Raw genomic sequence first — 18664 nt, 5'->3', positions numbered from 1 at the left:
CGGGGCCGGTAAAGGCCGGGGAGCCCCGGGGCCGCCACCCCCCTCCCCCCCGCCCCCCGCAGAGCAGCGGAGCCGTTCCCCTCACGGTGCCGTAACTTTATTGAGATAAATACCGCGCTGATCGCTGCCCGCAGCCAGCGGGGTCCTGCACCAGACACAGCCCCAGCCCCCCGCGGCAGGCCCGGGGCCCCCCCGGGAGGTGCTGCTGCTGCCGGCAGGGCCGGGCCCGGTGGCGCCTCAGCACCGCCCGCTGCTCGGCGGCTCGCTCCTGAGGCACCGGGAGGCTGCCCGGGGCCGGGCCCGGGGCTCCTTTCTCCCCGCGGAGGGGGGGGCACATCCCCCTCTCCCTCCCCCCTCTGTCCTCCCCCCTCCCAGGCACACGCCCGGTGTGCTCAGGGAGCAGTGAAGCGGTCCCAGGTTGTTCGTTTCTTCACAGATTCGAGCGGATGAGTTTCCTCTCAAGCTCTGAGTCTGAAAGGCACACTGAGGAGGAGAGGCAGCAGCACAGAAGGGAAGCCCGGCCGGCTCCACACCCTCGCTTTCTGTGTGACCCAGGGACACGCCTGATCCAGTATCACAGCCTGCAGGAGGCCTGGGACACCTTGGAGTTGGTTCTTCTGTTCAGCGCGTTGCAAATAAACGTACCGGTGTCCATCAGCTTCTGCAGGTCCACACCCTTCAGGGAACAGAAGATACCAGAGGCGTTGGTGCCAGCGCTGCCCCGTGAAGCTGCCCAGTAAGGACTGGCACCACTGGGACAGAGCAGCAGGGGCCGAGGGAGGCTGCAGGGTGCCGAGACGAGGCCCTTGGTGTGGTTCTGATAGCGGTGGTCAGATCGCACAGCGCTGGAAGAGGGCCAGGACGCGCTCCCCGTGTGGGTGGGACTGCCGTGGCACAGCGGGCCCAGAGCCTGCACCTCCTGCGCCGGGGCTCTCCGGGCCAGGCTCTGCAACCCCGCTCCAGCCCCAACAGCCGCCACGCGAGAGGCTCTCGCTTACCGTGTGGATGCCCAGGCCGTTCAGCATGTACACCAAGTCCTCTGTAGCAACGTTTCCGGATGCTCCTTTGGCATAGGGGCAGCCTCCAAGGCCAGCAACAGAAGCATCAACCACGCTCACACCCATCTGCAGGCAAAACCATTCTCAGTAAACTTCTCCTAATTAAAGGGCAAATCACGATCCTGCTCCTGAATCCTCTGGTTCACAAGCAAGCACAGAAGAATCCTGAGGAAGCATGCAATGCTGCAAAGTAAGAATCTTACCTGAAGTGCTACCAAGATGTTGGCAAGAGCTTGCCCATAGGTATCGTGGCAGTGGACAGCAAGAGCCCCAACTGGCACCTCCTTCATGACTGCCGTCAGCATCTCCCTCATGCTCCCTGGGGTCCCGATGCCAATGGTGTCACCGAGGGAGATCTCGTAGCATCCCATAGAGTACATCTTCTTGGAGACCTGTCCAAAAGCCAAGACACGCACTGAGCAGGCAGCTTTGTCATGACTTTCCCCAAAGCTGGATGCCCACTGTACAGGAAGCAGAGCATGCTCCCCATGAGATTCCTCTGGGAACAGAAAACTCCAGGTCCACCCACCTCCCTGAGTTCCCCCGTCCACATCAGCCAGACCACCCTTCCTTATGTGTGGCGGCAGATCGACTTGGGGGAGTTTACGGCTTTCTCCCCATCTTTGGTTAAATGGCTCAATGCATTCTCCAGCCCCCAGGGTCCCATTCACGTCTTTATAACGGAGTCAAAAACCTCACAGAAATTCTGGTTATATTTATCAACTCACCTCTGCAACTTTAGCTGCAGAAATCTTCCCTTCATAGGGACATCCAAGGACACAGGAAACATATCTGTAGTTAAAAAAATAAGGTAACTTTTAACCAGAGAATTGAAGCGAGATTGTACAAGCCATTTGCTGCACACACTGTGAAGCATTTTGCATTCTCTATGCAATGGAAGAATTCTTTTTTTTTAAATACATATTTATTCTACAATTACTTTGTCCGTGAAAATGAAAAGTTGAGAGCACATCTCAAAAAAAAGATGAGAGCACATCAGACCGTTAGGTTTTATATCTATCTGAACACTTCAACGTGGCACGTCTGCCAAGAAGCCAGCATTACTTCAGATTATTTGATAAAGCTGAAGATGTAACAGATACATGACGGGTGAATCCACGTGGAGTGTAAACTGTCATGGGCTGTCCAGAGTTTGCACCGAGCCAACACCTCCAACTCTACCAGCGTGGTGTTGTTCCCGAACTAAAGCTTCCCAACGCACAGAGCTCACATCTGCTTGCACCCAACCAGGTAGAGACACTGCCCCCAAACAGTGAAATTTAAAAGAAATTTCCCTCCCCGGTGCTGTGGGGGCTGTGCTCCAAAGGGAGAACCTCGAGCAGCCACATTTCCCCCGTGAGCTGCTCGGTGCTGAGCTCACAGCAGAACTCCTCACCCCCGGACGGGAATGCTGGCTGCTCGCGCGGCACTCATCACTTCGCTGAACCTCTCCAGGCTCTCCTCTATGGAGCAGTTGATGTTCTTCTTGGTGAAGAGCTCTGACGCTGCTCCAAAGATGGACACTTCCTTGGCCCCCGCTGCCACCTGCCAACAGAAAGCATTAATTAAAGTGAGATGATTTATCTTTCAAGGGAAATGACCAGCACAACCAGGACTGCAGTTCTCCCCTTTTATAGAAAAAGTTTTTCCTCCCAGTTCTTCCCCAGATGACCTAATTCTTTCCTCAGTTCATTCTAAAGCAAAAACACGAGGCATCCTGGTTTATCTTCAGAACAAACAGAAAGTTACAGACGTGACAATGAAGCCACAAGTGCTGGATGCCGTCATGAGGGCTGTGGGACACGCAGATGGGCCTGAGAGCATCATTGCCCATTAAAAGAACGGACAAGTTTTTACGATGAAAGAAAGCATACTGAGGTGTTCTCTGACATAAACATCAGGTTTCTAGCTCCCCATCAGAGCAATTCCTTTTTCAAGGAACTGTAAGATGAAACTGCTGCCTACCAGAATGCAAGGGGCGCTTCCCACCCTTCACCACAGCTGAAACGTTCCTTCACAGGCAGCCCTGCGCACAGGACGCTGCCAGCACTAACACTGCGATCTCTTACCGCTGCCTGAAATCCTTTCAGATTCGGGGTCAGCACGGGATAACTAACACCAGGCAACTTATTGATCCCTTGCATGACTTCAGTGTGGTCGGCCATCTGCAAAGGGAACGCGGACAGATTTCTAAGGGTGTCGACATGCTTGTCATCCACTTCCACAAGTTATAAAACATTTCCTAAAATTCATTTTTTACGAATGGGAACAGCGATACGCAGAACGGGGGGAAACTAACTGGCCTCTAGAGAGCCCCCAGCACCGCGCACCTGGACGGACCAAAGGTCGGTCACCGGCCGAGCCGGAGTCACCGCGTGCGCCGCCAGCTGCGCGTGAGCCCGCGCCGCTCCCCCGGGTGCGGAGGGAAGGGCCACAGCAGCAGAAGCGCCGTCGTTTGGCTTTTCTGCGCCTCGCTCGCTACAGACGCGGTGCCGAGGGCTGGGGGGGGGGGGGGGGGGGGGGGGTCGGTCTGCTCGCCGGCCCGTCGTCCCCCCAGACCCACGCCGGGACCCCCCGGAGCACTGACCTGGGGCACCCACCGCGGCGACACGAAGCTGGTGGCCTCGATGACCTGCAGCCCCGTCCCGGACAGCATGTCGATCAGCCCGATCTTCACGGGCGTCGGCACGATGCTCTGCGGGCAAACGAGACGCACGACGGGGGGGGGTCGGCCCCGCGCCCGGCCCTCCGCCTGCCCGCCCGGTGCCGGTGCCGGTGCCGGTGCCCGCCCTACCTGCTCGTTCTGCAGCCCGTCGCGCGGCCCCACCTCCACCACCTTCACGCGGGGCGGGAGGGCGCCGGCGGCCGCGGCGCTGATCTGGGGACAGAGACGGGCGGGCGTCAGGGGAGCGGGGCGGGGCCGGTTCCCGTCCCGGTCCCCCGTCCCTGTCCCTGTCCCCGTCCCCCTCCCGGTCCTCGGTCCCTGTCCCCGTTCCCCGTCCCAGTTCCCGTTCCCCGGCCCCCCCCGCCCCTCACCGGCCGCAGCGATCCCGCCCAGCGCGGCAGCAGCCTCCGCGCCGCCGCCATGGTTGCCGCCCCCCACGTGACCGCGCCGTCACGTGCCCCAGAGCGGGGGGGGCCCGGCGGTCACGTGACGGCGGCGGGCAGCTCGCCCCCCCCCGCCCGTACCTGGCCCCGGGCGGCCTCGCGGGGCGGTGGCAGCGCGGCGCAGCGCGGCATCGGCGGGGCGGGAGCGGCAGCGGGCGGGCTGCACCGGGAACGGCGACGGGGACCGGCTGCGGCCGCTCTGCGCTCGGGCTGTGGCCGGGCTGCTCCCGCCGTGCGCTCGGGGTCCGGCCGGGCCGCTCCCGGTCTGCCCCCGCCGCCCGCAGCCGCCCCTTTATAGGCGGCCCCGGTGCCGGCGGCGCTGAGCAAACAGCCCCGTGTTTGCACGGCCCCGGCCCCCCCCGCCCCCCCCCCCGCCCCCCGGGCAGCGGCCCCGCTGCGCCCACCCCGCGCCCGCCCTCCGCAGCCCCGGCCCGGCACGGCCCCTGCGGAGCGGTCACTGCCGGTCCCCACCGGCACCGAGCGCGGCCTCGCCCCACGCGAGCACGGCGGCGGAGCCCCAGCAGCTGCCAAGGAGCTCGGCGTCAACCCAGCGGGCCCCGCTGTTCCCCGCGGGCCGGGCCCCGCCAGCAGCGCGCCGCAGCGGGCAGCCCGGACAGACAGCGACTTACAGACCGACAGACAGACAGAGCGGGCAGACGAGAAACTCTCGAGAGAAAAGCGATTTATTCAACAGTGAATGAAAAATCATCTTAGACTTAATACAAAAGACAGGCCGGGGGGGGGAGCTGCTGTCAGGCCAGGGCTGTCAGTTCACACCCTCAAGCCTGAGAGCCCAGCCAGGCTGCGCAGGCACGGGTGGCAGAGTTACCAGCAGTCCCTTACCCGGGGCCTTCTGCCACTCCAGAGTCCCTGCAAAACCCAACATCGACACCTGCAAAAAAGGGCAGGGGAAACGCTCAGCTGTGGCTTCCACAGGCGCTCCCCATTCGGTCACCCCGGTACACCCAGCACACGTTTCAGTCTCTGCATAACATTCCCCACACGTTAAAAGCAGTCCTGCACGTTTCCACCCATCGCTCACTGTGTACAAAGGCAACGCGAAGGGTATTTTGGGGCCAAACCTTTGACTGTAGTTTGTTTGGTTTTAGGTGTTGTGTTGTTTTGTTTTGTTTTTTTTTTTTACCTGAGAGGCTTCACCTCTGTTTGTTCAGAGCAAAGGGCACCCCAGCATTTGCGTCACTTACACTTACAACTAGCGGGTCAGTGTACCTGATCTGAATTGGGGATGTAATACCCGTGATCCCTTCTATGTGTGAGGCTTGTTACTGACCTCACCTCCCTGGGTCAACAGGAACAAAAGGGGAGACGTGTTCCTACCTGTTCTATGGCAGACCACAAGCCTCTCCTGCCCAGTCCTACCCACTGCTCTGTGTTGACCAGTGACAAAACCTGAACCTGGGATGCTGCAAGACTCTGGGTGAAGCCATCCCAGAGCAAGAAGTAAGTGATGCCAACTGCCGTGTTCTCCCCAGTTTCCAAATGAAGTCGGGTTGGGCCTTCCCACCCCATGCCTTCCCAAGATGGGCTCTCAAAGTGCATTCTCTCTTTTTTCTTCAGGTTCCTTACTTGCGTGGCCGGGGATGGGGTGGGTGAGGACAGCTGCAGCACGTTGTCCTGAGGCCAGATCAGAAAAATGGCATAGACAACTGGTCCTTTAGAAGTGTACCTAAGAGAGCAAGAGTTCAGCTAGGTGAAAAGCCCACAGGAGAGAGATCCACACAAGCCTGACCTTTCCAGACAGCACGAGAACACCAGCTCACCTACTGGCACCATACAGGGGTCACCTACTTTCCCCTAGTTCCAAAATCAGTCGCTTTGAACCCACCATTTAGCCAGTAAGCACTGGCTGATGAAACCTAAACAAAGTCCACGCACGTTTCCTAAAAGCGAATGTCATCTGTCCTTTCATCAGACTGAGGTCAACAGAGCAGATACGCTGTCGTACACTGATCTTGTCATTGCTCTGCATTTCGAGGCTGAACATGCTTGAGCACACTTAGAACCAACAGCTCTGTTTTGTAGCACTTCTGGCTCTTGATTCGCTCACTGTGCTCTTCTCAGCAAGTGTAACAGTTGGGTAACAGTACGCAGTACTATTATATAACAACCTAAAAGCAAATATCACTACATTTACAGACTACATTCATTTAAACTAACTACATTTGTGCAATTCAAACTAGCCACGACCACTACTTAAACAGTCCTGACAGCAACAGCGTAGGATTTTTTTTTAAGGGAACAATTGTTTTTTAAAATCATGTAAGACGGCTGAAGCCCTGATCTTTATTCTCTTCTTTCCAGCAGGATATTTCTTAGATAACGCCCTGGGGCAGTAAGTGAGCACTCCAGTTGTAGGACGTTACCTAAAAGCCATCTGCACCTGGTGGCAATGCTTCAGCAAGTACCAAGTTTAATGACCAATAAAGAAACCCCAGCTTCTTTAACCCGAGCTGGAGCAGCTGCAGGATGGTACTGAACAATGGAGTCCTTACCAGACAGTCCCTGTGTCCTCCATCTGTACTCTCCATGGCTTTGATTCATAAATTGCCTCCCCGTTAGTGTCCAGCCACCTCCCAAGGGCCAGAAGCCTTTCTTGGAAGATGGGAACAATCACTCCTTCCTTTGTAGGGCCCACATTGAGAAGGTAGTTGCCTCCAAAACTCACAGTTTGCACTAGCTCCTGCGGCAGATAAACAAAGGTAACAGACTGAATTATCTTCACTTCTGACAACAAAGAAACCTGAGGAGTGCTTTGTCCTCCTCAAACACTCCTTTATCTCCACCTGCTTGTACGAAACACATGACAACTCTTTCTGTGAGTAACAGGATGAAGGAAATCTGTAATTCTCAGTAACTTCCCTACACCCGTGATTTTGATTTCAGGTTTCTTACCTCGATGATACTTGCTTCATCCATTAACTCATCAATGTGCATGTTGCTTCGATAGCCCCAGGAAAGCTTGTCAATGGAGGAGCACATCTCCCATTTGTGAGCTGGCAAGGTCCCTGGTCTGTATTTGTCAGCACAATTGTAGTAGCCTCCATGATGGCAAGAGCAGTTATTACACCAACGGTCATTCACAACAACAGTGTCCTAGAAAAAAGAAACATAACTCAGCAGGAAGAACGTTTTGTCTTGGACGTTTCAGCTTACCTTTATCCCTCCCAACTTACTTTAGGCATCTAAGCTAGGAGCCTAAGTACTTAACACATACACGTGCATACGTAATCGAGAGAGAGAGAGAGAGAGAGAGAGGATCCTCCAGAAAAGTCTGAATATCTCTCTGGAAGAACGTCTCTCTATTCAGTCAAGCAGAAATCAAGGGAACAAGGTTCCTGGTCTCTGAGCCTTCCACACATGCTGTAAAGGAAAAGGCTTGTGTTTTCTGCCTCAGGTTTCCAAGAGGTTTCTCTTGGAAAAGTCAGTCTGGACTTTCTACTTTTGGTGAAAGAATAAAACATGTTTGGCACCTGTCAAGAAGGTTTCTGATCGCATTCATATCTCACTGCTGCCAGACCTTCCATACCTATAGAATACCACAGGCCATGACGGATAGCTGAAAGAAGTACCTTGACAGGACTATCATTATAAAGCCAGGCAAGGAAAGAGGTAGAATTCCAGTACGAGTCCGGAGCTTCCCAGTCTCCATCCGACCAAATCAAATCTGGTTTATACCTGACAAAGAGATGAACATTATTTCAGAATGGCTTATTTGCTCCTACCCCAAAGGAAGCATGTCACAGCACTGTGTTTCTTGCCTCTGGAGTCTGCTTTCACTTCCTATTGTCTGCCATTACCGGGAGGTTCATGCTATCACTTCCTGCTTCGGAAAAAGCTTTAAGTGAAGTTCTTGCAGCAGCAAAGAAAGATGATCACAGCTCAAAGTATAGGATGCAATTCTTCCAAAGCAAGAAGATTGCATCTCAAAGGCAATTATGAGGCACGTTCTTTACTTGGGACAATGGGTACTGTGAGCAACAGGTGTCCAAGCTGGGTATTCTAATCAACATGGGGAAGCAAAGCAAGGATGTAAATTCACAGTGAAATCGCTCTCCTATTCTAATAAATAGCTTGCTCCACTTTCAAACCTACTCTGCAAAAAGGTAGTATTAACGGGCATTTCTCTTGCACAAAAATTTGCCCCTACCTTACTGTAAAAGTCAGACTGCCCAAAGAGCAAATGCGAACCCCTTTTCTAATTACCTCAAATTATTGCTGCTAAATAAATAGATTTGCCTTGGCAAAAATTAACATTTGTCAACAATCTTCTCTGCATCCACTTTGCAACTTTCTCTACAAAATGGAAACCAGGAAATGCTCTTGAATCCTGACTGGTGGCAGCTCTTACTTTAGGACAAGATCATAAAGTTCTGGCATTGTCTTCTTCAAAACGAAGTTCTGGGTCTTGAAGCCACTTTCTTTGTCAGCTAGGTAGAGTGGATTAAACCACTCTAACAGAGAATGATATAGTCCATAGCGTATGTTGCTGAAGAATAGAAAACAGAGAGGAAAGAGTTAGTCTGGTAGTAAGGACTGAGAATCAGTGGCAGATATATTATACAGTGGCAGTAATAATAATTATTGGCATTATTATTTCACAGTTTCATGACTTTGCAAGCACTACTATTTTCATATTAAACATATCATTTTCCACTATTTGCTGAGAACAGCCATGAGAATTCAATGCAGACAGACAACAAGAACAGCAAAGCTTGGCTGTACCTCTCCCTGAGGGCTTGTCCCAGCTCTCCTACAAGGTCACGGTGGGGCCCCATATCCACAGAATTCCAGTTCCAGGACACGGGTGACCCCCAGTTGGTGAAGCCTTCATGATGCTTCGTGGTCAGCACCACGTACCTGCGGGGAAATGGCACCTGATCAAGATGACAAAGTAATTAGCTAAGACATTTCCAAGCCTCACTGGCAAATCTGATACCTATACATGCAAGGGACGGAATAACCATACTGTGAGGAGTCCTCTTCAGAAGTCCCTTTCATTGCCCTTAAGATTTAGGGGAAACAACAAGAACAGTAGATGTTTTAAATGGATTGTAATGCTGGAAAAGGATGAACAACGAGACTTAGGAAGTCAGAGCGGCCAACCCCTCAGCACTCTGGGCATGACCTGTCCGGGACCTCCAGGTGCTGCTCTGGGCCCCCTGTCCCCTCAGGGTGTTCAGACGCAGCCTCCGTCTCCTCAGGGACCCCCATCCCCTCAGGGACCCCGAGACCCGGCCCCATCCCCTCAGGGGTCCCAGCCCCATCCCCTCAGGGACCCCCAGCCGAGCCCGGCGCTGACCTGGCGCCGGCCCGCTGGAAGAGCCGTGCCCACTCGCGGGGCTGGAAGTCGTGGGCCGTGAAGCGGGGCGCGAAGTCGGCGTAGGCGGTGGCGGGCGGGTAGCGCTCCCGCACGAAGCGCTCGTAGTCGGCGCGGCGCTCGCCCTGCCAGTGCCACCAGAACCACTCGGAGCCCCAGGCCGGCACGGAGAAGACGCCCCAGTGCACGAACACCCCCACCTTGGCCCGGTCGAACCAGGCCGGCAGCGGCCGCGCGTCCAGGCTGCCCCAGTCGGGGCCGTAGCGCGGCGCCGCCGCCGCCGCCCCCAGCGCCGCCGCCAGCCACAGCAGCGGGCCCGCCGCCATGCCGCCGCCTGACGTCACGCGGCCGCCGCCATGGTTGCCCGGGGACGCGGGTTCGAGGCTGCGGCCGGCCGCGGGGTGGCGGCCGCCTTCCCTTCCCTTTCCTTCCCTTCCCTTGCCGCCCCTTCCCCTGCCCGCACGGCCCGGCCCGGCCCCGCCGCGGCCCCCTCAGCGCGCCCCCTCCTCCGGCCCGACCGCTGGTCCGTGAGCCCCTCGGCCCCGTGGCTGCCGCGCCCCGTCCCGTGCCGGGCGGAGCCGGGCGGAGCCCAAGGGCCCCGCGTTTGGGCCCTGCCCGGTGGCGGCCCCGCGGCCCTCGGGGCGCTGGCGAAGGGCCCGGGCCCCGCGCCGCTCCCCCGGCGGTTCCGCGGCCGGGGCTGCGCCTTGTGGAAGTGGCCAAAGCGTCTCCCGAGCTCCTCGTGCCGGGGGCGGCCGGGACCCCTGGGGTGTGAGCCTCCCCTGGGGCCTGCGGGCCGGAGGTTACAGAGGACAAGGCTCGAGCACGGTTTGGATGTTTAATCACACAACAGCCAACGCTGTCTGCGTGGTACAGGTTGGGTTTCTGTAAGCTTGCTGAAAGAAACGTGGTGCCTGCAGCATCCCGTCGGTCTCACGATTTTCGATGACGCAGTCCATAATCCCCAGGGTTTATGGCGAGGCAGCCCCGGCACCGCTCCCGCTGTTCCCTCCCGCCTTTGCCGGGACACGAAGGCCTTTTGTCACCTCTTGTCACCATGCTGCTACCACGGAGCGCCCCGGCACGGCACACAAGGCCGGTTTAATAGCTGCTCCGCTGCTACACAGCGACGTGCTGCGAGCGCTCTGCTGACGGCGCTTGTATAAATAACCCTGCTGGTGCCTGCGGGGGCGTTTACAGAGGTGTTTGTGGTGGCTGGGGACCGCTGGAGAACCTGGAGGTCTGCAGAGTGTTTCACTTGAATACAGTTATATTTTAAGGGAGATTTCACTGAATGTAAGAAAAATGGGTTAGGAGGTTACTGGTGGACAGATTGGAGGCCAGGCAGGATGAGCTGCCACAAAACACCTGGATTTGCTGTTTTGGGGTACGGCATTACCCACTGCCTCGCAGCTCTCTCACCGTAACGTGGCACCGGTGTCTTGGCAGCCCGCGGACTGGCAGTCCGGGCAAGTCTGGGCACTTTATGTCCCAGCGTCCCAGAATAACATCAGCGGGAGCTGGGTCCATGCCAGACACCTCCCAGGACCTCCATAAGAAGAGAAAATAAAAGCAATCCAAAAGAAAAATGATCCAGAGGCTCCCACCAGCCTGAGCTCAGACTTCCACTGCTGCCTGCCTACGTTACGCGCACCTCATCCTCGCAGACGGTCTCTACCACGGAGGACTTGTGGGCACTGTCTGCTTCTGGGCTGTCGTCCGTGCCCCTCAGCCGCCTCTTGACCCGGAAAAAGAGCGCCCTCAGGGAGGAGAACAGCTCCTTGCTCCGCAGGGCATAAATGATGGGGTTCACCATGGAATTGAGCAGGCAGAGAACGCTGCAGAAGGCAAACACCTTGCGCAGGTGATTGGTAAGCTTGGCAAAGATGCTGTAGATCATGAGAATGAGGACCGGCGACCAGCACAGCCCAAGGACGGTCAGCACCATGACGAGGGTCTTGGCCAGCATGACATCCATTCTCATCCTGGTGTTTTGCTTTCCCACCTGCGCCTGGTGCTTCCCCATGTACGCCACGTGCTGGTGAGCCCTCCACAGCACGTGTGTGTAGGCGTAGACAATACACCCTAGCAGGACCATGACGAGGCAGACCCAGCTGGACAGGTAGTTGTCATCCACAAAGGGGAACAGCTCGGAGCAGGTCGAGTTGAGCGTGCAGCAGTTCCAGCCCAGGATGGGCAGGGAGGCAGTGGTCACACACATCGCCCAGAGCACCCCCAGGGCTGCCCATGCTCTCTTCCTCGTCACAAGGAGCTTGTATTCGGAGGGCCGGCTGATAGAGACGTAACGGTCCACAGCTGTCAGCAGCAAGCTGCTCAGGGAGGCTGTGAAGGACGTGTTCACCCCTCCCAGCTTCAGCAGGAACAATTCTTTAGAGGAATCGGTTTCATTAAGGACGTGGAAGTTAACAAAACTGCCAACAAAGATGATGCTGGCCAGGAGGTCAGCCAAGGCCAGGCTGCTGATAAAGATGTAGGAAGGCTTCCTCCTGGTCCCAGGGGAGGAGAAGATCAGGTACAGCACCACAGAGTTCTCAAAGATGCACAGCGTCCCAAAGAGGCCACAAAGTGTGGCAATGCTTATCTTCTGTGCTTGGGTGCTGAGGACCATGAAGCACTCCATGAGCTTGCTGTTCGCACTACATTTGGAGGCATTTTCATATGTTTTACAGATATCCATAGTAGTGAACTGGAGCCAGGAGCTTGCAGGGAGCGTTTCAGCTTCCTTCTGCACTTCAGGTGCTCTGAAAAAGACCAAGGGGAAGGTGAGGGACAACACCTACAGGAGCACAACGAGCAGTAAGCTCAGCCCCCTCCCTTTATGCAGAAGAAGAGCCTGGTGCAACCTACTTTCAGGTCCACAGACCAAATGTGGGAGACGACTTCCAGCCTTTCCCAGCTGAGATCCAGGCTTTGTCCTGCTGGGTCCAGCTGCCACGGCTCTGAGCACTGCATCTGTCTCCTCACCGCACGAGGGAAGCGGTGGTGCTGAGACCTGCCCGTGCCCCGGGCTGGCTCTGAGCAAGGCTCCAGGGCTCGGGGCTGGAAGCACGGGAAGGGGCTCCCGGTGGTGCTGGGCTGTGGCCGGGACAGGGCCAGGCTGGAGGAGGACGAGGGACACTGCCCGCTGCCTCACACAACAGGGGAACGAGGGCACCCCAAGTGGGTTAGAGAGCAGGCAAGGAGGCGGCTATGGGATACACTAACGCTGCCTGATTAGCAAAGTGGGGTGCTGTGTCCTGATGCACTGCCAGCTCGTACCCCACTGGTGTAAAAGCCCACGGGACAGAAACCCCAACAGCACCCGTCTGGCTTCCAGCACCCAGGATCCCAAATCCACGCAAAGGGGCCAGGATTTTCCACTGCTGGAGGAAAGCACTGAGCTGGCAGTGTCCCCCTTCTCCCAAAACAGAAAAGCCACCGTCACTGCCCGCCCTCAGCTCTCTTTCAGAAGGGAAAATGTCCAAACAGCACGAGCCAGCGCAGGCAGGCCGTGGGACAGCAGCTGCCGGGCTCCAGGCACCGGTAACTGACCGACTGCGGTTTCTCCGTGTGGTGTCCGAGATTCAGCAGTGATGGCAGCGTCCTTGGAGGCTACAACAACCAGCAAATGACCAACGTGCTGGAAAACCCTGACTGCAACATATTAGAGTGACAGGTACGTTGTTTGTCTTTGCTACTTCCTTCCCGTTGGTTAGCCGGTCCCTGACCGCCACCACTGTTCCTGTGCTGCAGACACCCAGCAGCCTGCGAGGCTGCTCAGAAGAGCCCAGCCCCGCACGTCGGGGCTTGGGCATCAGCGGCTGCAGGGCGTTCGGTTGCACATTGCAGCTGGAACATTTCAATCCTGATGTGCATTTCTTGGCATGTCGGACCAGAGGGGTCCTGGACTTTGAAATGTCGCTTAGCATTGCAGCAAGCCTCCCCGTGCTTACGTCAGGCCCTGCCATGGGGCAATCACACGGGAGCAGAGATGTTGCACTCCAACCCTAGCGCTCCTGCTTCCTGCAGCTCTTCACAGAAACATTGCAAGCGCAGCAGTAATTAGTAACTGCTGGTGTTAAACCTGACCACCAGAGAGATGGACTGTGCAGCCGGAGGGACTGTGACGTATCTTGGGGCTCACCAGGGGCCACTGGGGCAGCAGCTGCCTCCTCGAGTACCCAAAACTCCCCCGGCCAAACCCTAGCATCCAAACCAAGACATCTCTTAATTAAGCAGACTCCAGCATCACCGTGACATCCATTCATTGCAGCCAGCATTCCCAGGACTACCCTAAATTCCCAGTATCTGCCTTTATTCAATGTCCAAAGAACATACCGAGGAGCCTGGAAACAAATGAACAGTAGGCAAGAGATGGAAGGTGAGCAAAATGCTGTCCCTTGTGGTACGTCGCTTAGGGAGGGAATTTGGTTATAACAGCAAAACAACTCCTGCACTGACTGTTCTGGTACAGCTCTTCCATTAAGTTGACAAAATTCAGATAAGCCCTTAGGTTCAAAATGCAGTTACTGTGCCGGGCTCGTAGCAACCAGCCCGGCAGCCCAGACCTCCTCTTCCCACATCTGTTGTGTTTCAGGCTGAATGACAAGGACGAGTCTCTTTGCAGTTTTGTCTGAGCTCCCCCCAGTCTTTCTTCAGCTCCTGTGTCTGCGAGGGAGAGCACAGGGCTTCGCTCCCGCACAAGGTCTGCTCGTTCGCAGAGGCTCCACAACCTGAGAACACAGGTGGGGCTGAGAGCCCGTCTCCTTGCACGGTCTGACCCTTCTTTTTGGCCACAAAACTGCTTTTTCCTGCCCAGGAGACATCCTTCTGTTCTCAGATGGGCTCCTGTGTTCAACCATTAGTTTCTTCATGCCCACTACCTCCTGCATGCTTCAGCTTCTGGGAAAAAGCCAACCCGGGGCTGGATCCCAGGGGAGAGCTTTGTGGGGCAGGTCCCAGTCCCACTTCCAGGGAGGACACCCCCTTCTGCGGGGCAGCAGCTCCCCTTCCCCGGGAATTACAGCCCAGGCATTGCTGGCATCCCTGCCAGAGACCCTGCCTGCGGTGCTGACCTTCCAGCTCAGCCCCAATCCCTCCTTCACAGCCAGAGGCTGCGGGGATTTCCTGCGCCCCTGCTCCCAGAGGACAAACTCCCCTCCCAGAAGAGCCAAGTGTCTCCTGCCAGCAGGATCTCCCAGGATGGGGAATATTCTGCCACAGTAGAGCGATGGAGAAAGCCCCAGCCAATGCCAGCAGCAGCAGCAGAGTCCCAGGAGGCAGCACACAGAGGCAGCACGCTGAATGAACGAGAAGCCCAGCTATCAGGAATAAAATACAGATAAGGCATGTGGGAATGTGGCAGATTTCTGGGGCCACATCACTGACTGCCAAGTCTCTCCAGAAGCAGCAGAGAAACCTCCCCCTGCTAGATCTGATTGTTAGCCCACTCGCTGCAGCCTAATAACTCCACTGGCTTCAGTGGAAATTAAATCTACAAGTGAAAAAGTCCTTTTCCATTCCAGTGCTTTGCTGTGACTGATTTCAGCTGTCAGACTTCCACTGCGTTGCACACAGCAGCACAGTTTCTGATCCCACTTGGGATGGTTTCTTCATTTACAGAGACATCTCAGAATCCTTGTGATAAATAAGATAACTTACTGGTTGCTTAGATAATGTAAAATTAAATTTTCCTGCTGCAACCAGACAGCGCAATGTTCCTGCAGCACTCTGAAAGTGCTGGCCTTGAATTTTCCATCACCAGTATTTCTGAGAGATTTGGTCTTTGCAACAAAATGCAGCAATCACATCATATGAACAAGTGAAGTGATTTACCTGAAAAAAAATGTAATGAATTTCTTTCACATTTCACTTGCTGAAAAAGCAAAATATTGTTTGCTTTACAAATATTTTCGCTTGTATACAATTTCTTGTTTTAGTTGCAGGAGAAGTTTTGGCATTGTTTTGGAAATAGCTGTTCATCCCAGCTTGTCCCTCTGCCCACACTGAGCAATGCCCGTGGTTACCTCCCTGATGCTAGGAACTCTCTGGCACAGGTGCCGCACCGAGGACTATTTGCTTTATTTGTTTTCAGAGTCACGATTTGTTCACGTGTGACTGTGCAGAGTGTCAGCGTTCAAAGCACACAGGTGCACGGCTGCAGAGCAATGACACAAATGCCAGTGCAGGTACAAAGCATGGCAAAACTGCTGCTGCTCCTCCACTGAAACCACCGCATGCGGAGCCACAACCATCAGCCAGCGCAGAGTGCTCAGCCTGGGGGCTCGGTGCCAGACTCACGTTTGTGAGGCAAACCTCTGGCATATCCAACGTTAGTATTTCCTAAAACCAGCTGCAAAGAGCCAGTCTGCAATCTGCTATTTAAACACTTACCTTTTTTGTTCTTGTTAAGAAAGCATTCATCCGAAACACAACATTTTCCCACTCTGTGTTACACATGGCATTGCAGTTCATCCCGAGTATCAGCGGGAATCTCCCCGACAAACCCTCGGTGGCAGAGCCTCCCCAGACTGCGTGCGTGCGTCAGCACTGTGGGCTCCCAGGTACGATGATGCCTTTTACCGTGAGAAAGAGGATCCTTGGCTGCAGGATGTCCCTTGGGGCAGCGAGTGCAGCCACTCACCTTCTCACGCCTACGCTTCGGCTGCGGACGGTCGGGGGCTTCCCACCCTCGGGCTCCCAGGGCAGCTCGTGCAGCTGCGGACGGTGCCTGCTTCCCCCTCCTGTCACATCGCTTCTGGTTTCATCTGGGCTCCTCGGTACCATTCTGTATGATTCCCCCGGGCTGCAAATCCATCAGTGCAAATCGTTTATCTGGTTTCTTGCTCTCTCTCACGTTCTTTTGGTGTAAGTGTGCTTCTTTCCTTCCCCACTTCCCCTCTGGGTCTCGTGTTCTGCCTCTGGCTGGCAGCACCTCGCAGCCACCCTGCCCTCGGCTCGCTGGAAGCGTTTCCTCAGCCCCCCCAAATCCTCCGTGCACATGCAGTGGCTGAGGCGAGAGACTTTCGGGATCTTTTCCTGATTTCTGAGGGAAAGTGGAAGAGGAGGGGAAGGACGAGAGCTGAGAAGCAGACATGGAAAATGTGGTGTACCTATCGGTGTGCAGGGCTAAGGGCAGGCTTGGGAAGCCGCCGTGCGCGCTGGCCGGGCCCCACCAGCAGCCACGATCCCACCCCTGGGCGCACACAGCCACTGCTGCGCGCTCCGTGCTAAGGCCCGCGGGACGTGCACCAAGAGGATTGTCTCCTTCCAAACGTCCGGGCAAGGAACCGGGCTCCGCCGCGCCGTCACGGCCCGCGGACCCCCGGACCCCCCGGACCCCCCCCGGCTGCGCAGGGCGAGCTCCGGCCCCGGCCGCCCCCGCCCCCCCCCCGCAGCCCCGGGCGCGCTCCGCGGTGCTCGGCTGCCCCCGCCCGGCGGAGCGGGGAGCCCCGGCCCCCCCCGGCCCCCTTCCCTTTCGGTCCCCGGCAGCACGCAGGGGGCTGCAAAGCGCCAGCGAAACGCAGAGGGCTCCTTGGAGCGGCTCTGGGCTCGTGAACCCAGGCGGTCGGGGGGCGCAGGACGCCCCGAGGCAGAGCCATGGGGGCACACGCACAGGTACAGCAGCCGGGGGGGGGTGGGGGTGTAGCTGGCCCAGTGCGAGAGACCGCTTAGGGTTGTACAGCGTTCTTCACGGTGACTTAAAGGGAGTTGAATTGCTGTTCCACAGCGAGCTTCCCACTCCTCACCATCCCCAGAGCGTTTTGTTTGCCTGCACCCTCTGCCCAGAGGTGTCCGGCTGGTGGGTACCGCACGGGCCCTCCGCGTGCCCTGGTGCTGCCTTGGTTCTGAGCAGAGGCTCCACGAAAAGGCGCGCGGGCAGCAGGGGAGAGCACTTGTGAGCTGGGTCTGGCTCAGCAGCAGCTTCTGTCTGCGGAGAGCAGCAGCTGGGGCGGCTGGCAGGACACAGCTTGTGTGATGGGGAAGTTGGCACCTGCAGGAAGCTTGGCTGGGCTCTGTGGGAGCACCGCAAGTTTTTATTTCTCTGACTTTGGTACGTGCCAAATGTGAAAAACGAAGAGTGGCTCATGGCTGGGGGTAGAGGCAGCACTAGCACTGATAAGGTGTCAGTCAGAGAGATGGGGTCGCTTTGTACTGCACCCCTAGAGGAAATGCTTAGGGGAAAAAACAACTTACTGTCTTCTGTGTGTTGTGGCTCACATGAGTGAAGTGTGGCTTGTCTGCTCTGGCCCTGCAAGCAGAGCCTGTCCTGAGAACCACCTCTGTGTGTGTTGTGAGGTGGGCTGAGGGTGACAGTGCTTTTCCTGCTGATAGGACGTGAGAGGTATATTGATTTAACTGGGCTGAGGCCTCTACAGGCCTTTGTGACTCACTGCTGGTGTGGATTTCAGCAGGGAGCTGTCGGAACAGCGAGCCTGACGGGTGTGACTCGGGAGTCACGCCTGGATGTGCCTGTACAAAGCTCTGACATCAAGCCGCAATGAAGCTGCTTCAGAGCAGACTTTGTAATCCCCCTGGGCACTGAAACTCAGGGCTTCAGCGAGCAGTGTGTGTCTGCAGTGCTGCTGCTCAGGGTGCTGAGCCTGTGGTGCTGTGCGCGCGCACGCAGCTGTGCAGGGCAGCTGCACGAAGGAGACAGGAGCTCAGGTGCTGGTTTCAGCGGCGCAGAGGAAGAACCTCCGGCTCTGGAGACAATGCAGCTCGGGTAGTGCTGGACAAGGACTTAAGTCACATCCATTTAAGTTTATATAGAAAGTATCTTTAGGTATCCTGCCTCTGTTTTCCTTAAAAACTTACAAGGAGCTTCAAGCTATTAGAGTAAAAAGTTTCATTAAATTGTTGGGCTGCTTGCCTTGTACCTCTCTCACTAGTTACTCTGGAGAAATTCAAATACCCATGTAGTTCCTGTGGATTGCTTTGAGAACCAAAGGTCCTCTGCCAAAATAGAATAAAGGATATTCTAAATGTTACCCTATATTTAATATTTTCATGTGGATTTTTCAGAAAAGACAAAACCAACAATTCCCACATGAAAAAACAAACAAACAAACAAACCCCTTAGATTGTAACCCTGGTTAAGGTTTGCCTCAGGTGATACCAATGGAGACATGTAACTAGTTTCAAATGTGTCATGGGACACTTC

At 56.0% G+C, this 18664-nt stretch overlaps 3 protein-coding genes across 6 annotated transcripts; all 3 read right to left on the bottom strand.

The window, feature by feature from the left end:
- Positions 1 to 81: 81 nt before the first annotated feature.
- On the bottom strand, positions 82 to 4212 carry HMGCL (3-hydroxy-3-methylglutaryl-CoA lyase). The gene is made up of 9 exons (XM_080566986.1): positions 4095 to 4212; positions 3853 to 3936; positions 3646 to 3753; positions 3128 to 3223; positions 2455 to 2603; positions 1787 to 1850; positions 1262 to 1450; positions 999 to 1124; positions 82 to 676 (listed from the first exon to the last, which is right to left on the bottom strand). The coding sequence occupies exons 1-9, from the start codon at positions 4143 to 4145 to the stop codon at positions 575 to 577; spliced, it is 969 nt and encodes a 322-aa protein (XP_080423112.1). The 5' UTR covers positions 4146 to 4212; the 3' UTR covers positions 82 to 574.
- A 618-nt stretch (positions 4213 to 4830) lies between these two features.
- Positions 4831 to 9955, bottom strand: FUCA1 (alpha-L-fucosidase 1). The gene is made up of 8 exons (XM_080566979.1): positions 9487 to 9955; positions 8910 to 9044; positions 8536 to 8673; positions 7757 to 7862; positions 7080 to 7280; positions 6680 to 6867; positions 5754 to 5853; positions 4831 to 5058 (listed from the first exon to the last, which is right to left on the bottom strand). Exons 1-8 carry the CDS (start codon positions 9828 to 9830, stop codon positions 4933 to 4935), a joined length of 1338 nt encoding a protein of 445 aa, XP_080423105.1. The 5' UTR covers positions 9831 to 9955; the 3' UTR covers positions 4831 to 4932.
- A 370-nt stretch (positions 9956 to 10325) lies between these two features.
- CNR2 (cannabinoid receptor 2) lies at positions 10326 to 16888 on the bottom strand. Of its 4 annotated transcripts, none has more exons than XM_080566982.1 (2): positions 16145 to 16888; positions 10326 to 12263 (listed from the first exon to the last, which is right to left on the bottom strand). In XM_080566982.1, the coding sequence occupies exons 1-2, from the start codon at positions 16285 to 16287 to the stop codon at positions 11141 to 11143; spliced, it is 1266 nt and encodes a 421-aa protein (XP_080423108.1). In that variant the 5' UTR covers positions 16288 to 16888; the 3' UTR covers positions 10326 to 11140. The 4 variants fall into 4 exon arrangements, with proteins under 4 accessions (XP_080423108.1, XP_080423111.1, XP_080423109.1 ...); XM_080566985.1 differs by having other exon boundaries at positions 16614 to 16888; XM_080566983.1 differs by having other exon boundaries at positions 15895 to 16286.
- Between the last annotated feature and the right edge of the window lie 1776 nt (positions 16889 to 18664).

The sequence above is a fragment of the Anser brachyrhynchus genome (genome assembly GCF_964034855.1).
Source record: "Anser brachyrhynchus genome assembly, chromosome: 24".
NCBI lineage: Eukaryota > Metazoa > Chordata > Aves > Anseriformes > Anatidae > Anser > Anser brachyrhynchus.
This window is presented reverse-complemented; position numbering and strand designations above follow the sequence as displayed.